Genomic DNA, 23,755 nt, shown 5'->3' with positions numbered 1-23,755 from the left:
GTGCTGTGTGGTATTCATCACATGCAGGCTAGGACTGAATTAGGAGACAATGTGACAACAGAAAACACAAAGAATGTTCCTCTCCCACTGTCTGAGATGGAAATATTTCTGATAGGTGATAACTGAGAGAAGTTACATTTTCTTGGGGATAACAACTGCAGTGTTTTATATAAAATAACATGTTCCATCTCAAACTATTTTATTTTTTAATATTCATTGTAAGGAGCTTTAAACAGTGTATTTGTGCAGCAAGCTAGCCTCCAGATACACATTTGTGGTGCCATGATAACATTCTTTACTATTCTATGGATCGGCAAAATATTAAAAGAATATATTTCTTCTAAGACGATAATCCTGAAACTAACAACCACCATTCATACACTGATGCCAGAGGCTATCATACAAGGTGCCACCTGCCCATCAGGATCTGAACTAATTCACATTCACATCCTTCTTATATACAGTCTATGATTCACACACACTCACCAATGGCAAGCTTGTATCTAAATACCTCTCCAGCACAAGCTTTTGTTAACTTTCTTATCTTTTCATATTTATTGTATTTTTAATTTGCAAACAAATATATTTATCTAATCATGTTCTTAAAATATAATCATTGGTTTACTGAGCATTAATGTGGTAAAATTAGTCAAATAAATTGGTTGGAAGCTTAAATAAAAAATGAGCCCCCTAATTAATCAACACATAGTGACGTAATCCTTCTTACTACACTAAGTACGTATCATTAACCCCATACACCAGAGCTCATTTAGTAAAGCAGCGTCATGAATGGCGTTTACCGGGCCTCAAACAGTTAACAGTTTTGCGCGTGCACGTCCATGTATCCAGAGTGTATCGGGAGCGCGCAAAGGCGCACCGGGAACGCGAAGCAGAATCAGATCAGACAGACAGCAGGTCGGTCGGTCGGTCGGTGAGCGGAGAGACAGACCGCGGAAAGTACCGGCGTTAAAACGGCACACCTGAGCCTTTTGGTTTCGGCGGTGGCGGTTGCGTTTCCGGTGGACTAACGTTACGGGAAGTTTTATTCAACAGTTCAGACGGACGGAGAGGGTCGGTAAAGCTGTCCACCATGTCGGGGAGCAGGGAGGAGGAGAGGAGGAAACTGGCCGACATCATCAACCACTGGAACGCCAACCGGCTCGACCTGTTCGAGATCAGCCGGCCCACAGAGGTAGGAGACCACCCCGGAGTAGCAAGAGAGACCGCGGACCCACAAGGCCCTCTCCCGGGTGAATGGGAGACCGTAACGCTGACCAAGACTCTGCTTGAACATGTTGAAAGCCAGGCTGTTGTGGGCAGCGTGGTTTACTCGGTTTACTCGGTGTCCCCGTACGTGCATGGAGAGAATGAATGCCAAAGTCCATTGAAAAATCTGGTGATTTACTATATCGTCATATGTCCAGCATACGGCCTTTGACATTAAATGAATATGTGAGCGTCAAACAGACACAGTAAATATGTGTCTACAGATCAGCGCCATGTTTCCGTCAAATTCCTTCTTGGAGAAACATTTAACGTAACGTTAGCTTAGCTACTAGCTACCGCCCACAGCTGTGTTTAGCTTGTTACTTAGCCACAGCACGCTAACGTTATATAGTAGGAATTATTCTCAAAGTTGACAGTTCACAGCACAGTGTGTGCGTTGTGCATAGTAAATACACCGAATTTGAAGTGAATTCCAACGATTTGTTGAGTATATTCAGGTAACGTTGAAATTTCGGGTATGCGAACGTGAGCGATAAGAGTGGCACCACTGAATTGCCAGATTTTGAATGGAGTTTGGTGTGTCGCTATCTCCAGGACGTATCGGGCTTTAGCTAGCTAGTTAGCGAGCACATTACCTGTAGAGCAAACATGAACCCTGCCAGTGGGTCAAACAGAAGAAACGAATTAGTGGTATTTGGTACAACACACATAATTGCTTTTTTAAATGACAAACCAAACTTGTGATGTATCGAGCTGTGCCAGTGTTGGCTGTGTGTAGCGGGGCTTGCAGCAGTGCCTGCAATGGCTGACAAACCCAGTAACACGGCGAGGTTGTTTGATACGCAGGGCAAATAGATAAAAGCTTAAAGTATTAGCAACACGCTGGGGCGTAAATGCTTATTCCAGGTAGGGCACTCACAGCACAGATGCTACCAGCCTGCAAACCAAAACACAATCTCCCTGCCAGTGCTGAAGGCAGACCATGTCATGTTGCTCTCTGCATTGTCCTCACACTAGCTAGCTTGGTGCTTGGTGCGAGCTGCTCGTTTGACCAGCAATAATTTGACCCTGCAACACATTGAGGAACGGTGCTAAAATTAACAGGCCAGTCTAGACTCAGGTTGGGGTTGTTTACTAATAACATGCCAGGATAAGGAACTCCTCCCTGCAGGATTCAGATACAGCTAGCAGCCAGAGAGCGGCAAGGGCTTGGTGATGTTTCTAGCCTTTAAGGAGTTAGTCAATAACAATCTATCCTTACTCCTTAACTGGTGCATCTCATGCCTAAGTAGTTTTGATTTATAGCTCTGACTCTGATTGCGTCAGCTGCAGCGTTTTTTAGGCGGGCAGCCCACCCCCACTGCTCCTTGGATAAGGGGGCCAGGGGGGGCACAGGGTCCCCTCTCCTCTTCTTGAGCCGATTAATATATCAGGATTGAAGCTGGCCAACCGTTGGCCAGGGTTTGTGCGCGCGCACACACACACACACACACACACACACACACACACACACACACACACACACACACACACACACACACACACACACACACACACACACACAACGTCTCCATTCTGCGAGGAATGATTAACCCAGTCCAGAAGTTCTCGAGGCTGTAATTCTCTCACTGCACAAGGAGCGTTGCTGCTCACAGTTGAGTCCAGCAGTACGTGATTAAATGTAAGCAGATGCATGGCCTTCCCTGCCACGCCACACCCTACCCCATATGTCAGCTGGTGGAGCCCCCAAGCTGCAGAGTGTCCTTCACACTGTCTAGACTCCTCTCGAGTGTAGCTGGACACGAACAACGCTGCATTTGTAATACTGTTTTACAGAATGATCTGTGATTGACACAGATTTTTTTTTAGATTTGATCTACCACACACACACACGCACACAATCAGCATTATCTGATAATTGACAACGTTTCATTTCTGTAGTTCGGACCAAACTGCCTCGGAGAGCGGTGAGATCATTCGTGTGATTAGATTAGCCGTGCGTGGGTGATTAGTCTGGAGCAAAGGTTGTCAAACTTTTTAATCTTGCAACCCAAACTGAATAAGTCCTGCTGTGGGATTCATGGTGGGACCGTGGGGCTCATTATAACATAACGGGTACTCGTGTCACGTGGGGACTCACCATGGGCGGAGACGTGGGGCTTACTGTTGCAGAAGTAAATAAACACTAAGCTTCAAAGATGTAGCACAATACATGTACTGGAATTCAGATGCAATCACACCAACCGTTTGTTTTATTTGGATAAAACAATTGTGGGTGTTTACTTTGCTTCACTTTTGTATTCAGGCTGTCCAGGTTCACGCTGCACAGTTGTAAGTCGTAGTTTTCTGTTTGTGTGTGTGTGGTGGGGATGAACATTGTTCAGGATACAAACACATTATTAATAGTTGTCCTCATATGTTTTAACACTAATGCAGCCTCTGGTTTAATGCCTTCATCCAGGTCAGACCGTTGCTATTCATAATATGGTTGCATTGAATAACTGCTACATGTCAAAAATGATGTCCTCAGACGGTAGCGTTTAAAGAGATGCACTGTTTAAAAAAAATTGTGACCACAGTCTGTCAGCTGATATCCAGCACTTCCTGTTTTTTGGAAAGCTGTTTATAAGGGAAAAGTTGATGTCGAGATTGTCCTGAATATAACCTGTGATATAGTGCAGTATCGAAAAGCAAGTTTGTGACTTAAGTCTTGGTCTTAATAAATTTGGAATAAGTCCTTGATGCCCAAACCCTACGTGTGCTCTTGTTCATTCTAATTTACAAGCTCTGGTGCACTGGCAGCTTGAGCCTGAACAAGGATTAATCTAGAGTGTTGGGGGCACATATCTAAAACAGTAAGAGTCCATGCTGCATCAAATTGTACAGGACAAGCAGACCTTGTATAAAGAGCAAGGGACAGGGCAAGATACATGATTAGAGTAGATCATTCACATCACCGTACAAAAGTACTTTCAGTATTCACTCACTGTTCAGTCAGGCCTTATGTAATCGGCGATTTAATATGCTTTATGAAGTGGCTGTGGCAGTGTTGTAGTAAGAAGGCAGCACTATATAAGCCTGATCTTACATGTGACATTGTTGTTATCAGGCAGGTCCGACATATTATGTTGACTTTTTCCTTGACCGGGGCATTTGCCGTTAAATGAGGGCACTTCCTGTATATAAGTGTGATTTGCCTTGGATAAGCGCTGACTCATGTAAACCTGTCTGCAGCTGTTATCAGGAAAAGGTTTGAGTTTAGGAAAGAGTCACTCGTTGACCTCCACCTTTTTTTTTTATTTGCGTGATGCAGGTAAGACTGTTCTAAAGCTCCCGGACTTGTCCTGAGTGCTGACCTAAGGAATTGTTTTTCCCCACTTTCTTTTCCGAGCAACTCAAGAGAGGCTTATGGTTTAAAACGGGAACAGCAGCTTTTTTGTCCGTCCAGTGCTCCATCGATCCTTCTTCTTCACCACCAAATCAACTGCACTGAACACTGACCTCTCAAAATGTCTCTAGGCTGCCAAATATTATGTTATACGTTTAGCTATTAACTTTGCACACACCTACACTGTGGCTTGATTGCTTGTCAGCATGTAGATCACAGATTAGGAGGATCTTAGAAAAAGTATTGGATCTAAATTGAAGACTTTTAATTACAAATAAAGCCCAAATAAAAGCCTTATTACAAGGTTAATGCAGTAAAACAGATATTTTTCTTTTTATCAAGTCTGCTCAGCTGAACAGATCCAAACATTTTGTATTTAAATGTACACTGTCCTGGTATAATTCCTTAACCGTATGTTGCTGATTAATTTTGATGTGCAAACAGCTTGTTTCTCTTTTCGTTGGTCGTTTTTTTTCCCTGCTTGTCGAGATAGTCTAAAACGCTAGCCGCTTCCTGTCTTGGTCTTTGAAACCTGCAGATGAGGAGGCTATAGCCGGAAAAAGCCGACTTTGCCTGTTACTGCACGGTGTGACAAAACGGCACGAATCACTTGCGATTATTGAAGTATAACGGCTCATCTAACCTCCGTGCACGCTACTGTGCCGCACAACATGCTGCAAGACGTGGAGGACGACCTCATTTTGATCTTGAGGAAACGTCAGGAAAAGGTGCTTTGAAAGGACACCGTTTTTAGCAGCAGATACGTATATGGTGGAGAACTGTGGCTAAAAACACAACCAGCGTGTCTAAATATGTCTCTCAATATGTTCCTCAGCTCCACTGTATATTGCATGGCATGGATGTCCATGTGTTGGTGTACTGCGATATCCAGTGTAGCATCCTCACTGTGGCTAAAGGAGGAAAGACTGAGAAACGGGTGGGGTTGTAACATTTGCAGGAAACTGAAGGGTACAGGTTTATGGCAAGAGTTACCACACATCTGGTCAATGGTTTCCTCACAGCTTAATTAAAAAACGTGCCCAGTAGTGGAGCAATACTGTATTGTTGCTTTTGCTTCGTATGCAGAAAAAAATCCAGAAGGAGAACAGACAATGAAAGCAATTATTTGTAGTCATACAGCACTATGTCATGCTATTAGTTGTTCTGATTGCACCGACTGACTGTCGTGAGTTTGAGGTGAACGACATTTACAAGCTGGTAGCTCGTGTCCACCTTCTTTCCTCTGGGATGTGAACGCGGCACGTAAGCAGTCTCGCCGTGACATCAGCGGCCACTCCCTCCTTTCCCCTGTTGCACAGGAAGCAGGAAGCCGACAGGAAGTGTGTGGTGCGTGGAGATAGTGGGTTTCCTGTGGTCTGGTTAGAACGACTGGGTTGTTTTCAGAGGGATGCGTGATCAGATTTTGTTTTATTTTATCAGCTATTTCCAGATTTCGGTGCTCCAGAATAATTCTTCAGGCTGCTGTGTTTTGGTGCAGCAACCCATGTCCTGTTTCTAGATGGGGTTAGATTAGGTTATTTCATCGAAGCAAAAGTAATATAAAAATCTAAAATGTATCTAAAGCCAACCTGTGCATTGATTTACAAAGGGACAGATACTTCAATATAAACGGTCTGGCAAAGTCTTTGATGGTCGGGCTGCAACTAACGAGTGTATAAAGAGAAATGTTTGAAAAATGACCATCGCAATGTCCTAGAGCTCAAGAAGACATCTCTAAATGTCTCGTTTTGCCTGACCGGCGGTTCAAAATACCAAAATTCAGTTTACTTAAATGTAAGACAAGAAAAAGCAGTGAATCCTCACATTTGAGAAGCTGTGACCATTCTACTCTTGGTTTATATTAATGGATCTCTCGGCTGGTGTTTGACTTTGACTTAAAGGTCAGTGTCGGCCTGGCGTGTACCTGTTTAAAGCAGCAGCTGCTGGTGATAGTAGCTGCATGTTTGGCAGCAGCACAGGGGAGGCCTGGTTAACAGATTTGCTGGCCTCAGCCACAACTACAATACCATGAGGGGACACACACACACACACACACACACACACACACACACACACACACACACACACACACACACACACACACACACACACACACACACACACACACACACACACACACACACACGCTGGCCGCTCTGTGCATTTATCTCTGTTTGCATTGTCCCTCTGTGTGTTCATCGGCCATGCCCTCCCTCCCTCCCTCTTTCTGTCTCCCTCTCATCATGTCATGTAGCCGCTAGCTGGCTGTGTCACCATGGTAACGCAGTGGCTGTGATGAGCTCACCAAAAAAAGGCCGTTCTCTCACAACCACACACACATCCTGTAGTTGACAGGCTTGTAAAAGAAGTGTGTGTGTGTGTGTGAGAGAGATTTTTAGTTATGGTTTAAGGTATTGTTAATACAGGTCAAAGAGGCCCTCATCAGTGAACGTCATGGTTGGATTCACCTGAAATGAACACGCAGTAGAGCTGCTGTTTGAGTCGCAGGTGGGTGGGTTGACTGTGTGTGTGAGACAAAAGCTAAACTATGCGTCTTCATCAAAGGGTGCAGCAGTCCCTACATTCTATGTGGAGGATCCCACTGAAGCTCAGGCCCCATTTACACGTGTCTTGTATCCAGACATTGTCCATATAAATGCGTTGGCCAAATCACACGACTTAATGGCAGACCCTCTTGGTTTACCCAGGCCGTGTACAAATTAGGGTCAGCCCTCCTGCAGTCCAGAGGGTGGTGGTAACTGCTTTTTTAACTGCAAAAAAATGTCAGAAGAAGAACAGTTATAATAAATACTCACTGGATGTAGACTGCGTGCTTGTTTCAGCATCCGGCATTCTCCTCCCCTCTCGCTATCTGCGCGATCTATTTTACAAGTGCACCGTCGCTGCAACCTGTGCGTAGCGCTTACACCTTTCTTTAGCGCTGACACATCATTATGGAGATGGGTCCGGCTGTGCGAGAAAATCTATAAACTAACACAAACACATGGGTGACTTTGGACTACGAGCAAGGCAAAAGTCTAATCGTCTTCACTGGCTCTCGCTCACGTCACTCCCTCACACATACAGATCATTCAGCTGGAACTGATCAGGGATCAGATAAAAGTGCAAGAAAGAGGGCTATTTTCCGTGTAATTTCAGTGAGTGGCTATTACCACAGAACGCTTACTGATGTAGTTCCACTTGGGAGCAGTAAAGACTACGTTTGCATCTTGGCGACATCTTGCTGGAACAAATCACCTCCCGAGATGCAACAAGTGCAAACGGGCTCTAACGTGACACTCCTAAAAATGTGGTTTTATGGAGACCACAAACATGATTAGTCTGCTTGTGCTGCTTTGTTTGTTCTGGTCTGCTGGTAGAGTTTGTTCACAGGCAAGACAACAGGGCACAGAATCGCTGCACTGATAAATGTAGTCTGAAAAGGTGAACAAATAACTCGCCGTGTGAAGTGAAAATGGGTGAAGGCTGAGTAGGATGTTAATGGAAAGGAGCATGGATCCTTATCAGCTCTCTGGATAAATGTAAACACGCACAGTGCAGGTGTGAAAGCTGGCTTCATTTAACCTTTTCTTCTTTCTACTTTTATTGTTCTTAACTTGTTTGGACAGTCCTTCACCGTTGTATTGCAGTGCTTTGATTTTCTAATCAGGAATCAGCTTGGTGCTCTTGAGAAGACAGGACGGCGTGTGTATTGTTGATTTTAGTTGTTTATCTGGTCTTGTTTTTCTTCATAGGACCTGTGTTAAAAGTGTAAGAAATAATTGTTTACATAAAAGTATTACATTATATAACGTCTAACATCAAGGTTGTATACAGGACTGTCTCAGAAAATTAGAATATTGTGATAAAGTTCTTTATTTTGTGTAATGCAATTAAAAAAACAAAAATGTCATGGATTCATTACAAATCAACTGAAATATTGCAAGCCTTTTATTCTTTTAATATTGCTGATTATGGCTTACAGCTTAAGAAAACTCAAATATCCTATCTCTAAATATTAGAATATCATGAAAAAGTATACTAGTAGGGTATTCAACTAATCACTTGAATCGTCTAACTCGAAACACCTGCAAGGGTTTCCTGAGCCTTGAAAAACACTCAGCTTGGTTCAGTAAACTAAATCACACGTATGGGGATTATCACAATATTCTAATTTTCTGAGACAGTCCTGTATATCTGCAATGAATATAAACAGTTTCTCATGAAAAAGGTTTAAAAAAATTTAAATGAGCTTTCTTGGGTAAAATTACAGTCAAAATGTTTAAAGCAGGGGTGGGCAATTAATTTTTACCGGGGGCCGCATCAGCAACCCGAGCACTGCTGGAGGGCCACATCGACAATATTTCAATTAAATTTTGCTCAATATTATTTTTGATATACCGTAAGATAAATAATAATAATTTCATTTAACCTAACTTGACTTTATACAAAAGCAGATTGCTTTTGATGGTTTTATTTAAACTCGTAATCCTTAAATATTTATATTAGGCTATGTGAAATTGAAATAAGAAAACAAAAACTGCAGTTTGACATTCAGTTCGTTCATGAGTGCAGTCACATCCACAGCGAATCCGAGGTCTGCCACCCAGTCTTCATCTGAAAGTTCTGGGATGTCATGTCCTTTCTTCCCACAGAAATCTGGTCTCTCAGGTCCCAGACACTTTTCAGTACTTTGCCCAGGCTGAGCCACCTGACGTTGCTGTGGTAGCTTATGTCACCATGTTCACTCTCATTTTCCTCCAAAAGTGCAACAAATTGTCTATGATTTAACGCTCTCACTCTGATAAAGTTAACTGTTTTAGTTACAGCATCAACAACATGGTTAATTTTTAACACTGTCTTACACAACACTTCCTGATGTATAATACAATGCAAAAATGTCAATTTCTGCACAGGGTTAATTTCTGTCACTTTATCCTGCATCCTCTTTAAAAGTCCCACATTTTTCCCCGTCAGATTTGGACAACCATCTGTTGTCACACCTGCCAGCTTGTCCCATTTCAGTCCCAACATGTCCAAACACGCATTTACCTCTGTGAACAAGTCTTTACCTGTGGTTGTCCCTTTAATTGACTGCATGGCTGCCAGCTCCTCCGTGATTTGAAAGTCTGCAGTTATCCCACGTAAGAAGATGAGCAGCTGGGCGGTGTCACGTACATCGCAGCTCTCATCCAAAGCCAGAGAAAAACAGTCAAAGTCGGCCGCTCTGTTCTTCAGCTGAAGCGCCAAGTTTCCAGCGATGGCCTCAACCCGCCTCGTTACAGTGCGGCGGGAGAGTGACACGTTCTCAAATGCGCCCTTCTTCTCCGGGCATATCAGCGCAACAGAGTCCAATAAGCACTCCTTAATAAACTCTCCGTCAGAAAACGCCTTATTTTTTCTAGCGATTTTGTGAGAAATGACGAAACTTGTCCTGACGGCTGCATCTCTGGGGGTGTGAAGTTTGGGAAAAAGTCCTTGTTGGGTTTGCAGTTTTAGCATCAACGCATCAGCCTCCCTTGCGTGCTCTTCATCAGACAGATTCCGGTATTTATCCTCATGCTTTGTCGTGTAGTGGCGATTCAAATTATACTCTTTAAACACAGCGACCTGTGTACCACAAACTAAGCACACGGCTTTACCTTTAATTTCTGTAAAGAAATATTTGGCAGTCCATGTCTTGTTGAAAACACGGCGTTCATCATTAACTTTTCTTTTTTTGGCGTGAGCGGGCATCTCATCTTTATTTTGTAATTTGTGATTGCCGCTGTTCACCTTCACTCACAATCACGCATGCGCATACGTCCACACGGAAGTAATACAAATAACGCTTTTCAAAACAAAAGCAGCACCGTTGTATTGCACACTCGACATAGATATTTTTTAAATTTATTTTGTAATTTATGATTGGCCTCACGCGGGCCGCACAGGGACGCACAAAGGGCCGCATGTGGCCCGCGGGCCGCAAGATGCCCAGGTCTGGTTTAAAGTGTTTTTAGCGCTGAAGCTAAGTTTAGCATCTGTGGCTCCCATTTTCTGATGCAGGACATACTAACGTCTAGATGTGATAGATCTATATCAGTACACAGAATCAATATTTGGTCTCAAGAAAGTGGAAACTAGTGGATATATCTTTATTTTTTTCTTCAAATTTAAAGAATCTTTTTATTTGGTAAAATTATATTCAGTTTTATTAATTTTATTACTGCAAAAACATTCAATAACTAACTATTTACATGAAATTACTTTGATTGTTTTCACTCCAGTCCAGCAAAAAAGGGCCTTGAACACACAAACTCATAACTAGAAGATGATTGGCAGTAGAGCTACAGGATTTTAATTTAATAGAAGTTTTCACTTGATTTCTATTTCAAGTAAATCCAAGACATGAACCGGTCTTGGTGAGTTGCTGTGGAATGACCCGTATTTACCCTTAGTTTGACCCTGTAGACTCCCGGATGCCGTGGCCTCTAGTTTTTCTCACCAGTGACAGCATGATGGCTGCAGCTCCGGCCTCCTAACGTCCTGTAGGCTTCAGATAATCTGAGCGCTGCTTGTGTTCGAGAGTCCATCTCCACAAGTGTCTGCCTAACAGTCCAACCAGTTGCAGCTTTAAATGTCACATTTCATGGCCAAACGGTGTGTTTGTGGTGCGTGTGTGAGGGTAATCGCTCCACAGCGCTTCATTACGGGAGCCGGGCAAAAGATCACGACCGCAAGTCTTATAGCCTGTCCAGCAGAGTGATGGCCCATCTCTGTCTCACACACACACACATACGAGTGCAAACACAAATACACACACGGCCAGACGGACTGTCATGATTGGACGGGTAACCTTGTAGCTCATTTCCGTCAGCCAACGTTAAGTTTGCTATAATTTCACTGGTTGCAAGTTGTCACATTCACTCGGTCTAGAATGCTGCTGTGGTGCACTCAATTCCGACAGGATGGACGGTCCGTTGCTGCTCTTTTATTTGTAAATCCACATTTTTTTTAAATCATAACCCCCTTGATATTTCTGCCGTTGAGTGTGAATTCTCCAGGTCAGTATCCAATCTTTGTGCGGCGACATCGCTCACCGTAGCAGCTGTAATTAATGCAGCTGGCCTCGGTCTATTGGCTGCTGCCTGTTAAAAAGAAGGATGAGGGTCACACTGGACAGGCCAGGATATTTATCGCCGCTGTTTATTTTCAGCCCTGTTAGGAAGTCCACTTCAGGAGTGATTTAGGCTGTGTGAGGGTTACGGGCCAAAGGGTCTCTATCAAGACGTGTTCATAAGAATGTAATGTATTCAAAATCAAGGGGTGGAAGCAAAATGTTCATGTTTCAACTTATTTACCTTGATCTGCCGTAGTAATTGGATAAACATGCGAAGAAATGATGAGGAAAATGAATCGTACCTGCAGCTGTTGGTGAAGTATCTTTACTGGAGTCTTTGCTTCCAGCTTTAAAGTGATGCAGCTCTTTTTAGATCAGAAGCTGTAGCAGGCAAATATACAACTAATTACAGGTAGTTTTCATTCTTCAGCATGTACCATCAAGCCCAACTTTAGCTACCTTAGATACTTTGTGTTTAGACACAGATTAAAGAAAACAACAACTCGAGATTAAGATGGCAGCAAATGCAAAAAAGGCAACTGAACTACATCAAACTTCACCGGCTACTGAAAAACCTTTAAAACTGTCTTTCAGTGAAATTATCCAAGTTTAAGGCTGAAAGAAATGATACAATCTTACGTTCCACAGTTTTTTTATTTACACGTGGGTTTCGTTTGGGAAATCCATCAGATAATCAATTCTTACTTTAATTTACAGGTTCTTTAAGCCTTAATTGACACCTGGTCAAGCTTGCAGAAACCCTGCTCTACTTTGGAGGCAGTTAATTTTCCCAGAAGGTCCGTTGATCAATATATGTGAAGCGCTCCTCAAAGAGGCCTCCTGAAGCATGGCCTCTGTGTGAGTGCTTGAGGAGTAGGGTGGAGATCCAAACGGGTGATATGTCATCGTTTTCAGGGCTCCGGCTGGTCCTGGAATTCCTGGAATGCAAATGGAGGTTTTTTTTGAGTGGTGAATTCCAGACGAGGAAGGTCAGGTAACAGAGGATAGACTCTCTGTGGAAATTGGGGAATGTGAGGGGAATTTTGCAAACAGAAATAAATGTATTTCTCAGCTGGTTTCAGACATTTATTGCGACGGACGGCTTCCAGCAAAGCTTGGGTGGAGTCCAGAGGTTTCACTCCTTTAAAAAAAAAAAAAAAAAAAAAAAAAAGTCATGGACGGGTCATGGAATATACATTTAGGACCACAGAGGGAGTTTCTCTCCATCGAAGCACCTGTGGTTCATGATCTCACTCTCGCTTTGCCCTCGCTCCCTCCGTCAAACACACATTCCTTCTCTGTGATTTGGCCTCTCTCTTATCTCTCTTTTCTCTCTTTCCTCTTGTTCTAAAACAAGCAGTGTATTGTGTGTGCTCAGCAGAGCAGCCCGCCCTAAAAGCTGCATGTGTGTGTGTGAGTGAGTGTGTGTGTGTGTGTGTGTGTGTGTGTCTCAGCCAGCCTGTCAGACCGTGTTAATCCCCTCAGAGGCCTGGCTCACCTCCTCCCGCCATGCCCCCTTTTTTCTCTCCTCCGGGCCTCCGTTTGGTCGGTGTTTTCCTCTCAGCCAGCTGATACGCTCCCCCACCTGTCACTCAGAGCCCGCTTGCCTCCCTGTGGGCCAATCACATGGGCGGTAACCCCCCGTTGACCTCACAGGATCAGACAGCAATCGGGGACCAATGACTGAGTGTTTTGCAGCACCGCTCGCTACCAGCTCCCATGGTGCTTTGCGGCAGATCAATGTCTAAGTCGTGGCCCAGAAGGAGGGAAAAGGAGGAGGAACGGCCCGTGTCATGTCTGGGAGTAAAACCTGTTGTCTGCTACATGAGGGCAGTTTACGAGAATATTGGATTTGGCTGGTAAATAGAAATCCAAATTGAAAACAAAGGCGAATAAAACAACTTTAATGTACCTGTGCATTAATTTGCTTATATTGTGAAGTACGTTTCTTTTAAAGAAAGGGACCTCCGATCTTAGATGTCAGTAGTATATTTATCTGGTGTTGGTCCATCATGATGCGTCACTGAAGACATGAAAAATGTTTATAAACCTTCTGAATTGCTAAGTACAGTACATTCATGTTTCCATATACTCACATTTTACTTTTATTGTCTAAGGAGAACATGGAAACGTTGGAAAGAATTAAAAGATATTTAGAAAAATAAATGATACCACTGCATTATATCTAAACGTGAAAAATGACAGTTAAAAGGCTTCTATTTTGACAATTAATTAAATCAATCATTGAAGTGGCTGTAGTTTTATCATTTTACAAATTGACCAAAAGCATGCAACTGCAATTACATGTTAAAATCAAAAATGTATTGATTACCAGCACATGCACACCACACGCAGAGCTTTGACAAACAACAACATGGAACACAAGGGACATTCCACAACTTTGAAGACGGGGACCACAACATTTTGGGCGCTGTGTCTGTGTGTTGAATGTTTGCTGGTCTGGCGTTGTTGGCCTGTGAAAAGTATCAGCACAACAAACCTGAGACAGCAGATGGTGCATACGGACTTGACTGGACTTTTTCTTGACTTCTTAGGAGAAAAGGGAATTTGATAGAGTGGAGTTGTGTTCACATCAGCATTTGGTTATGTGTTTCTCAACGGGGGCGTTTTGGTGTCTTGCAGCTCATTTCTTTGGTTTAATGACCTGCAACTTCACTCCTTTGGTCCAGTGTAAATGCTCCCATCAGCGTAGCTTTTCAGCTGCCTGTGGAGCACCAGATAGTGACGGATAAAGTTAGTGACAGTGGAGCATTTTGTAGCTTAAGAAGCAGGAAATTGAGGCGTGTAAATAGTTTGCCAACAGTCATCACAACTTTATAAGATGGTAATACAGTGGAAACGGCACCTGTCCGCCCTGAAATTGATCCCTATAAGTGAATGATTTTTATAAACAAGCTTTTTGTATTTCATCTACTTGTCATGCTATTACCAACTAATTGACATTTAGATATTTGTTCAGTGACTACAAAGTTCAACACCTTCTCTATTGACTAGCTTGATGCCGATCCTTCTGCCTTTTCCCTCACTAAGGGCTCACACTGGGTGAGGCTTTGCTGTTTTTTGGCCAGCTCTGTGTCACTGCAGCGGGGGTGGATGCAGATGATCGGCACACGTGCGTTGAGAGAAAATCACCTTCTTTTTCCCCGCACAATTTTCATTGTGCAGGCGGCACCAGCCTCAGGTAGCCGGCTAGTAAGCGGACGGGTAACGTGAAGCAAAGCATCAAGGGATGAAGTAAGCCACAGGGCGGACAACATTTCTTTTATTAATGTTGGCCACATGTAGAGTTCATGTTTTTCTCTATGCTGTCAGTTATGAAAAGACCCAAAGTGAACACTTTAAGCGGACTGACTACTACGTACTACTCTACTACTTCTACTCCCAAGCTTTTCGATCCATATAAGCCGTTTCCACTGTATATCAGATGTTGTGCTTTCAAATGCTTCTGCTGTCCCCAAGTGACCACAGATATCAACTAATGCTACTTTAACTTACAGCCCAGTGTTAACTATCGTGGCATTTGTCCAAGCAAGCACTTAAGGTTCAGTGTCTTATCAGATAACAGTGTATTATTTTTTTGCATTTCATACATCGTCTACCAATCTGAACATATATCCTTCTGGTTAAATGAAAGCACAGCTCAGATTAAGTTTGCAGAGCAGTTCAAATGCATGGTGACTGTGTGACTGAATGTCAGACTCATTCAGAGCAAACGTACACACCCGTTGTCGATGGAATATAACTTTTATTGGCTGTTTGGCTAAGACGAGCAGGCGCTGTGTGTTTTCTAACTTCTCTCATCTGCTGGTTGTTAGAACGCCCCCCCCCCCCCCCCCCCCCCCCCCCAATGGTGCTGCGCCCCGTCCTCGCCCTGTTTCTGTTTCTGCACAGCCCCACCCGCCCGGTGGAGAATTTGAACATAAAAATACAATAATAGTGTGTGGGTGACCTCAGTGTGCCGGAGACTTCCCTACACGCTGCTCCACCCGCTCATATTTGTTGTTCTTAGCTGTCCACCCACTTTCATAAGAATGGCTTTCACAAACACACAGCAGTGCAGTAGGACAGTAGTGATGTGTGACCACGGCTAAAGCAAGCCCAGTGTGTGTGTGGGTTCTTGTATCTGAGTTTAGGGTTTGGGTGTAAATCTCCCTCAGGGAAGAGAAAGAGAAGAAAATAATTTGTCTGTAACTGGCTTCCCAATATGTGTTTTGCGTTAGTATGCAGGTCTGTCTGGACGTTATAGTGTGTGTGTGCGTGCGTGCGCGCGTGCGCGTAGAAGGGGAGGCTGCAGTTCAAGCTACTGTTCCCGGTCAGTTGTTTGTCTAAGGTGGCAGAGCCATATGCAAATGCACATCATCACCCATCAGCGCAGTAAGTGGCAGAGTTCACCGCACAACACAGTTGATACCAGGCAATTTATTTAACCAACCAGAGGAAAGTATTTGAAACATTTTCTGCGACGGACTGCTAGAATGTCCTGGTGCACTAAATCCTGCACGTGTGCGGATCTGAGCTCAGAGCAGCACTTCTCCTGCTTTGAGCCGGGGCTCTGGTGAAGGCCAGATGATGTCATCTACTAATTTGAATACTTGTGGCATCACTTGCATCGGTTCCAACATATCTGCAACTTTCATCAAGACATTTCTAATGCCAGGGAGAAATATACACCAAGCCTCATGATGACAGGTTTCAGATTCATGTCAGACGCGTTTTATCTGGACATAGATGGAGCTACATTTGTTGTATTATAGTACATGGTTGTGTGGAACGTTTATAGGTCTGGTGACATGTAGAAATATAGGAGTCAGTACAGCACTGCCCACACAACATGAGGCTCGTGCTGAGTGGCTTCCAGCTTATTAAATGTGAGTTTTCTGCAGGTTTTCTCTTTTATTTAGTACATTTAATTTCTTTCTGTTTTGGACTTTTGGTTTAGGGTTGTTTGAAACCCATCAGTGAAATAGTGAGGGTGTGATAACGGAGCCACGCGATGTCGAGATTTTGAGATCCTCGTTCGGGTCCAATTTATAATCATCAGGGCCGTGAGATTCAGGTCAGGAGGATGAGGAGACTTACCACCAGTTTTGCTGCGGCAGCACATTTTGCTCCCTCCTTTCTTTGTCCACCTGTGTCACCTGAGAACCGGGCATGGCCCCGCCTACCAGCGCCATGGCAACATGACACCCGGCTGTGAAGTGGTTGCCATAGCAGCGTTCAGTGACTTGCAGGTGTTGGGTTTCCGTCCGTGGATCTCGGGAGTGTCAGCTGTTTGTGGACAAGCACCCATCGGTGCCTCGGTCTCATGCCGACCCTGGACTAGAAGAGTTTGAAAAGACTAATATCTGACAAGACAATGAGCATCTAACTAATCTAACTAATGTGTGTAGAAACATCTTTACTTACAATTACAGAGACGCCTCCATCTCTCTATTTAAGTAAATACGTTTGTTGCTAACTTCGAGGCTAACCCCTTCACTTTAATCATCAAGACAAAGTAAGTTAGACTGGGTCTCCTCACTGGTCTTGAGGAGTTGTACATAAACCGTGAACACGTTGCTCTCTTCCCAGTCTTCAGCAGATGGAACTTTAAGTTTCAGCGTCTACAGTCATGCGATTGAGTTTGCTTTTCTTCAAAAGTCTCGTAGGATAATGGTAAATGTGCGACAGCTGGGGAAGCTGTGTCTGCCGATGAAGACCATGAGATGTGGGTGAAAGCCGGAGTAAGTCGACTTTTGCGTTGCGATCTTGTCGACAACAGAATCTCTGCTTCATTTCAGTTAAGCGATTTACCGGTTTTAGATTGCACCTTCTCCAAATTGGTCTTAATGCTGAGCAGCTAAATAATTATACAGAATTTGTACATAAAAAAAATCTCATAGATTTTCACGGAAGCCTTAACAACCCTCAATGTCACAGTGTGAGGGGAAACCACAGAAACATCCTCAAAAAGAAAAGGAGACACTTTACTGAGATGCACTTTCACACGGGACTAATATTATCAGATGACCTCTGAATTTGCGCTAATTTGCTGTGGAATTTTTACTTTGCAGATTACTGACAGAGCAGATCCCCCCCAGGATTAAGAGCGCAGATGACCTCTGTGGTTATTAAGAATCTTAAGAGGACCCCAGATAGTACTGGTCCTGTGTGAATCGGGCTTTAAAGACACACACTGCGGCTAATTACTCTCGAGGTCTTTGATGTACTGTTGGTAAAAGAGGATGGACGTACGGACACTCTGATACCAGACGGGTTTACTACATGACTGTTCTTCCTCCCCCCTTTTCACCCAAAGTCACTGCAAGGCTGTGAGAGAGATGTGGGCCGTCCTGCATAATTCAACGCCTCATCCCGAGCGTTTTGTGTGTGCGTGCATGTGTGCATGCCGCCTTCCGAAGAGTGCTTCTCTATTCTCCGCATGTTAGTTGGGACCTTGAAAAAAAACGTCTGGTAAGGTCACAGTTGTGCTCACGTTTGTGTGTGTGTGTGTGTGTGTGTGTGTGTGTGTGTGTGTGTGTGTGTGTGTGTGTGTGTGTGTGTGTGTGTGTGTGTGTGTGTGTGTGTGTGTGTGTGTGTGTGTGTGTGTGTGTCACGCATGTCACGCATGTGTTGTATGTAACTCCATAGCCCTGATCACAAGGTGCCGTGTTTAACCAGCCCCCCGTCCCCCCTCCCGTAAACCACTGCAGACCGTTATTGATCTTTCTTGTACATACATACACACTCGGATACACACAAACACGCCCAGGAGCATGTGTGACCTTTCTGGTCTCTATGTTCTCTCTCTCTCTCTCTCCCTCCTTTTATAGTTACCGAGAATGAGAGCAAAAATATCAGTAAATGGAGCAGAAGCGAATGCTTCCTCTCATTATCCAGTTAGTTTCTGTCTCTTGCTTTGAACGTTTCAACCAGAGTTCAACCGATATGACTTTGTCACGGCTATTTTTGGATGACTGGAGTACCATCATGTTGTAGTCAGAGGTCTCCCTGTTAATATTTAACATTATTGCAGACTCCATGTTTTCCTGTCATAAAATCAGGACACTCTGCATTTCCACACGACTAATTCCATTCATACACTAACATAATTATGGCGTACTTATCACTATGTTGCACTGTTTCACTGATCAGTGAAACAGTGCAACATAGTCTTTTTCTTAATAAAACAGATGATTAAGCAGGGTGTGCTTTTAGCTACATTGTGATCGCTTCTACGGTGTCCGTTTGAGGGTTGCCTAAAAATGCCTTGCTCAGTGTTCGGATGGCGAAAGCCAAAACATTAGGCTTCAAAACCATTGTCCATGAACCGATGGGCGATTACACAGTAACTTCATCCATTCCTTCTACACTCTGTGGTTGCATCATTGGAAGTCTAGATTCCACTAACTGCTATTATAAGCTCACCTTTGAATGCACCAGCACATTCTGTATTTCTGCACAATCCAACCTCGTAATAGCAGCATCGCACTGTGTTCTTTTCTTGTCTCTTAACTTTGAGCCGAACCAGCGATGTTCATTGGAGAACAATGGCCGCTCTGTGATGGTCGACAGCCTGGGCCTCTACTTAACGAGTTGTTTGTGTGCCATGTCAACATGGTTAGTGGGAATTTGTCTCAGTGCACCTCTTGAAAACAGACAAAAGATATAGAGAAAACATTTATTACAAGTACATCAGCTCCTTTATGTAGTGTGGAGATAGCGCATTGGTGCTACTGCTGTCATGATGGCTGCCGTTGCCTTGGTCAGCGTAGCTGTAAAGGTTGTTAAATATATTAGGAGTACATGTGCAGACATCTTCACTGCAGTCTCTGACGCCATCAGGAGTTTGAATAATGTTTTGATCTGAACGATCAATCAAAATTAATTGACATTTCTTAGATCATCAATTAGATAAGTTTAAGTCAGCAGTCAAGCACAAACCCCAAACAGCAAGTAAAGAGGAGGTGCTTTTCTGCGTTTTTATTTCTTTGTAATTTGAATATCTTTGGTTGGACAAAACAAGAGATTTTTACTTGGAATCTAGCTCCAACTTAATGTGATATATGGGTCCAATATTAGACATTTGGTGTGTTTATAACTCATGGTTTAGTTTCAGTGGATGGATTATGTCTTGAGGTTAAAATGATGTGGGTGAACGGTTCATTATCTGAATATTCTAGAGATGATATGACTCTAGAACGGTCACATTTACAGAAGAGGAGGTGTGTCTATCTTCATCTTAAACGTCACTGTTGCTGAAGTTGTCAGCCACGTTGGCTCTACGTCATGTCTCGTATAAGCTGTGGGGTTTACTCTGCGTCTGTGTATGTGTCTGTACGACCGGACACAACCTCATCAGCTCTTAAAGGCCTTGTGGTGGGCAGTCACCGCACACGCACACGCAGTTAGCTGCCAGCCTTGATCCCTGTGGGTTGCTTACGGAGGCGTTGAGGCAGCGAGCAGGTCTGATTTGTGGCCAGGCATCACCACTGGGTCCAGACGATTTATGCCATACCTTCCCACAATGCATTGCTCTGTCAGGATGACGGGGTCAGCTGGATGGAAGGGGGGGGGCTCGATACTGAAGCAGAAACTCACCTGAAACAAAGAGGCTTTTCTTTGCAGCCACAGAGGAAATGTGTGCATTTAGTCATTTCATTCAGTCAGGACAACAGGCCTCCGCTGCCTCCCTTTGTTTTTCCTGGTGGCTCAGGGTGTTTTTGTTCTGCAGGATAGTCAGTGAAACGACATACATTCCAGATCGGCGCTGTCACCATGTTCAGTACGAACTTCAAGATGATGTTGTAAGACAGAAGTGCTTTGTAGTTGGGATGGGAATCTCTACGCACCTCACAATTTGATTCAGATTCAAAGGGCTACGATGTGATTATAAAACGATTTTTCTATACATGATTCATTTTTTCTCACTGTGACTATCTATATTTAAAACACTGCATATTTGTAATGATTCATAATTTAAAAAACAGATGCATTTACTTCCATTATCAATATTAGAAGCAATGTGTAAGTTGCAGTATTACATTTCCAATCATTGCAAAGAGAACCAACAAGAAAATATAAACATAAAGTTGGGCCGTTAGCAGCATCCTCGTAATAAAAACACAAAATTGAACGTGTTGTCAGTCACGTGACATAACAAGCTGCTCTTATTCATAAATAATTAATAAAGACTTCTCTTCAAACACATCCCCCTGTTATAGGCAATGTGCATTCAGCTCTCATACAAAAGTAACGCTTTCTGGAACATGTGACGAAACACAAACGCTATACATACAGTGATGCAGTGCGCTGTTACAATCACACAAGTTTCTACCATCCTACTCGCTTTCCTCAGTGACTCCATGACTTTAGCTTTGGTTTGGTTGTAGAGTCTCGCCGTGTTCGTAAAAACGTTGAGATGAATGTTATCTCGGTTCCAAAGTGTGCAACATAGCGCAAAAGCTCTGATTCTCAGTTATTGAGTAGGGGTGCAAATCCTTGTCTAAAAAAGGTTGCAATCTACTTCTGTGATTCGCTTCGTTCTTTCCTACTTAGACGGAAGAGGAAGCAAAATGCTTCCATACTTTAGCTTTTAAGCCGGGGGCTATTCTGCTGCTCAAGCTCAGCCGGCCTCACCAGAACTCTGCTAGTATTTAGTTAGAACATAAACAAGACGCACGTGTATTACGTCTGTTGCGTTCAGGGGCTGCGGTATGGAACGGACAGCCTGGTGTCACAGGCGATCATGACGTTGACAATTGAGTTTTACATTTTTGGTTATTTCTTTTCTGCATCGAGTCATAATCGTTCTCCCCCACCCCTGCACCGTAGTAATATTTCAATATTTGGCTCTTTTCTTTGGTCTAAACGTCTAGGCTGACTGGGAGTGGCTGAAGTATAATCGTAGGTCTCATTCTAACTTAATGCGTCTCCCAGTAGACTGTTCCAAAGGTCAGCAATAAATCAACAGCTCAAGGTTCCCCCCCATCGGTCCCCCTAACAGTAACTGATCAGATGGTGGTGGTCTGTGTTTTGATGTGAGTCTGTTTAGGGATTCATGACATGAAAAGATATGACTGGAGTCCTATGTTGCAGATCTTTTAGCAGCTAAAATGATTTGCTGTTGGTCTTTATTTGGATGTTTCCAAATGTCACTAAGTGCACTATACACTGTACATCTTTAATAAACCCTCAATGACCCAAACTGTTCTGATAAGAAGTAATTGTAGATCATAAAATTAGTGTGATAAAGCATGCAAAACATATGATTAATCATATCAAAATATTTGCCGATAACTTTTCTGTCGATCGACAGTTTGTTCTTCGATGAAAGTTGACTAAACACTAATATCTCATAATCATTTATATCTATTATTATAAATACATTGTAATAGAACATACATTTTGTTTGTGCAGTCCTTTATGGATCTTAAGGAATTTCTAAAACCTGTAGATGGCCTGAACTCCTCCACACTTTTCTCTAGCTTTAGTTTCAAGCCTTTTGTTTTACTTGAGGCCACGTCATCATCAACCCTTTTTAAAATGTGAAGCACAAAGTAAGCCCAAGACAGGAGGTGGACTTGAGTTTCTGATGATACATCTGCAATCCTACCACCAAGGTATCTTGATACTGTGGATAATGTGCCGTAGGCCTGGTGTCCTTTGGCTATTTAAAGCAAGAGGTAAAGTAATTCTGCTGCTTCACGCGATGGGATTCTTTGTCTCCACCTCTCTTTTTATTTTCTCCATCTGTTCGGTGTGTCTGATCTGACGCGGGATGACTTTCCCCTCCCAACATCTGAGTTAAAAACCTCGGTCCAGCTGACCTTGGACACAGGCTTTAGGGAGGAATCCCCCCATGTTACTGCAGGTGGGGCCGCAACAATATTGACTCAGGAACTCAGTTCATTTTATTAGGCTCATGTTCCTCTGTGTGTGCGTGTGTGTGTGCATGTGTGTGTGTGTGGGGATGAGACTAAGATGACGCACAGCAGCTGGAATCTATTCTCATTTTCAAACGGCATCATCCAGAAAGCCCCTCTCCTCCCTTCTCTTTTAAATTCATCATTTCAATGCAATAAAAAAAAGAAGTCAAGATTCAAGTTTTTAGTGTTTCCATGGAAACTAGGGTTTAACCTTTTTTTGGGTTGCCAGTATTTGTCTTTAATGAAACGCAGGGCTGCAGTATCGGTGCAATTGAGAACACATGTGGGAAGTGGGAATCTAATATTTTTATTAAAGTCAATGTCTGTTGCTGAAGGAGTTAACAGCAGGGTGGTGAGACTATGGGTCACTGTAGAAAGTACTGCAATATTTAGAGATGTGCAGTATTACAAACTTGTCTGTGGTGACATTCCTGTTGTGGTGAAATGCTGCCATACAGTTTTTTGGACTGTCCATGGTTTGATTCTAGCTTTGTCTCTCTATGCTTTCCTGTCTATCTCTTGTCAATAAATGCAAAAAATGTCCCCAGAAACCTGTATATTTACTTGAAGTGTTTCTCAGAGCAGCACTTCTTAATACTAGTATTTCAGGAGTTTTAACAACTCTATTTCTCTTCAGAACTAAGAGCAGAACTACAGGATTATTCAATCTGTAACCTATAAAAAGAAGTGTAGTTTGATTTAATTATGTAGGCTACACATACAATACACATACAATACTGCACATATATTCCATGAATTTAAAGCCACACCCGAATTAAACATTAAAGATATTTGTTATAGCACACCACACACTGATTGAGAACGTTTATATGATTGATATAAATGAGTTTGTGTCAGATCTCATTTAGATCTTTAGAGTTTGTCTCCAGTAGACCATCAGCCCTGTGTGTGTGCAAAGATTAATTTGTCACAGTGTTGGAAGACAATAGTGGAATTATTGTCCCGCCCAGTGGTTTACACCTTATCCTGAATCCTGAATGCTATCTTATATTTGTACCAGAAAGCTCTCAGACATGCAGCAATGCTCGGTGTCCGCACAGAAGCGTCATACCAGAGGCCAAAAGTGGTTTATGGAAATGGAGCTCTGGTTTG

The 23,755-nt window shown here is 43.2% G+C and overlaps 1 protein-coding gene across 1 annotated transcript in view; it reads left to right on the top strand.

Annotated features, from left to right (window-relative positions):
* The first annotated feature begins 928 nt into the window (after positions 1-928).
* Positions 929-23,755, top strand: part of LOC306711887 (afadin-like) — an 88,548-nt gene continuing 65,721 nt past the window's right edge. The window contains 1 exon segment of the mRNA XM_079180962.1: positions 929-1,192. Coding sequence (XP_079037088.1) covers positions 1,091-1,192 — 102 coding nt within the window. The 5' untranslated portion in view covers positions 929-1,090.

The sequence above is a fragment of the Pholis gunnellus genome (assembly GCF_910591455.1).
Source record: "Pholis gunnellus genome assembly, chromosome: 19".
In the NCBI taxonomy this organism is placed as follows: domain Eukaryota; kingdom Metazoa; phylum Chordata; class Actinopteri; order Perciformes; family Pholidae; genus Pholis; species Pholis gunnellus.
Note: the sequence above shows the minus strand (reverse complement) of the source record. Positions and strands in the feature narration are given on the sequence as shown.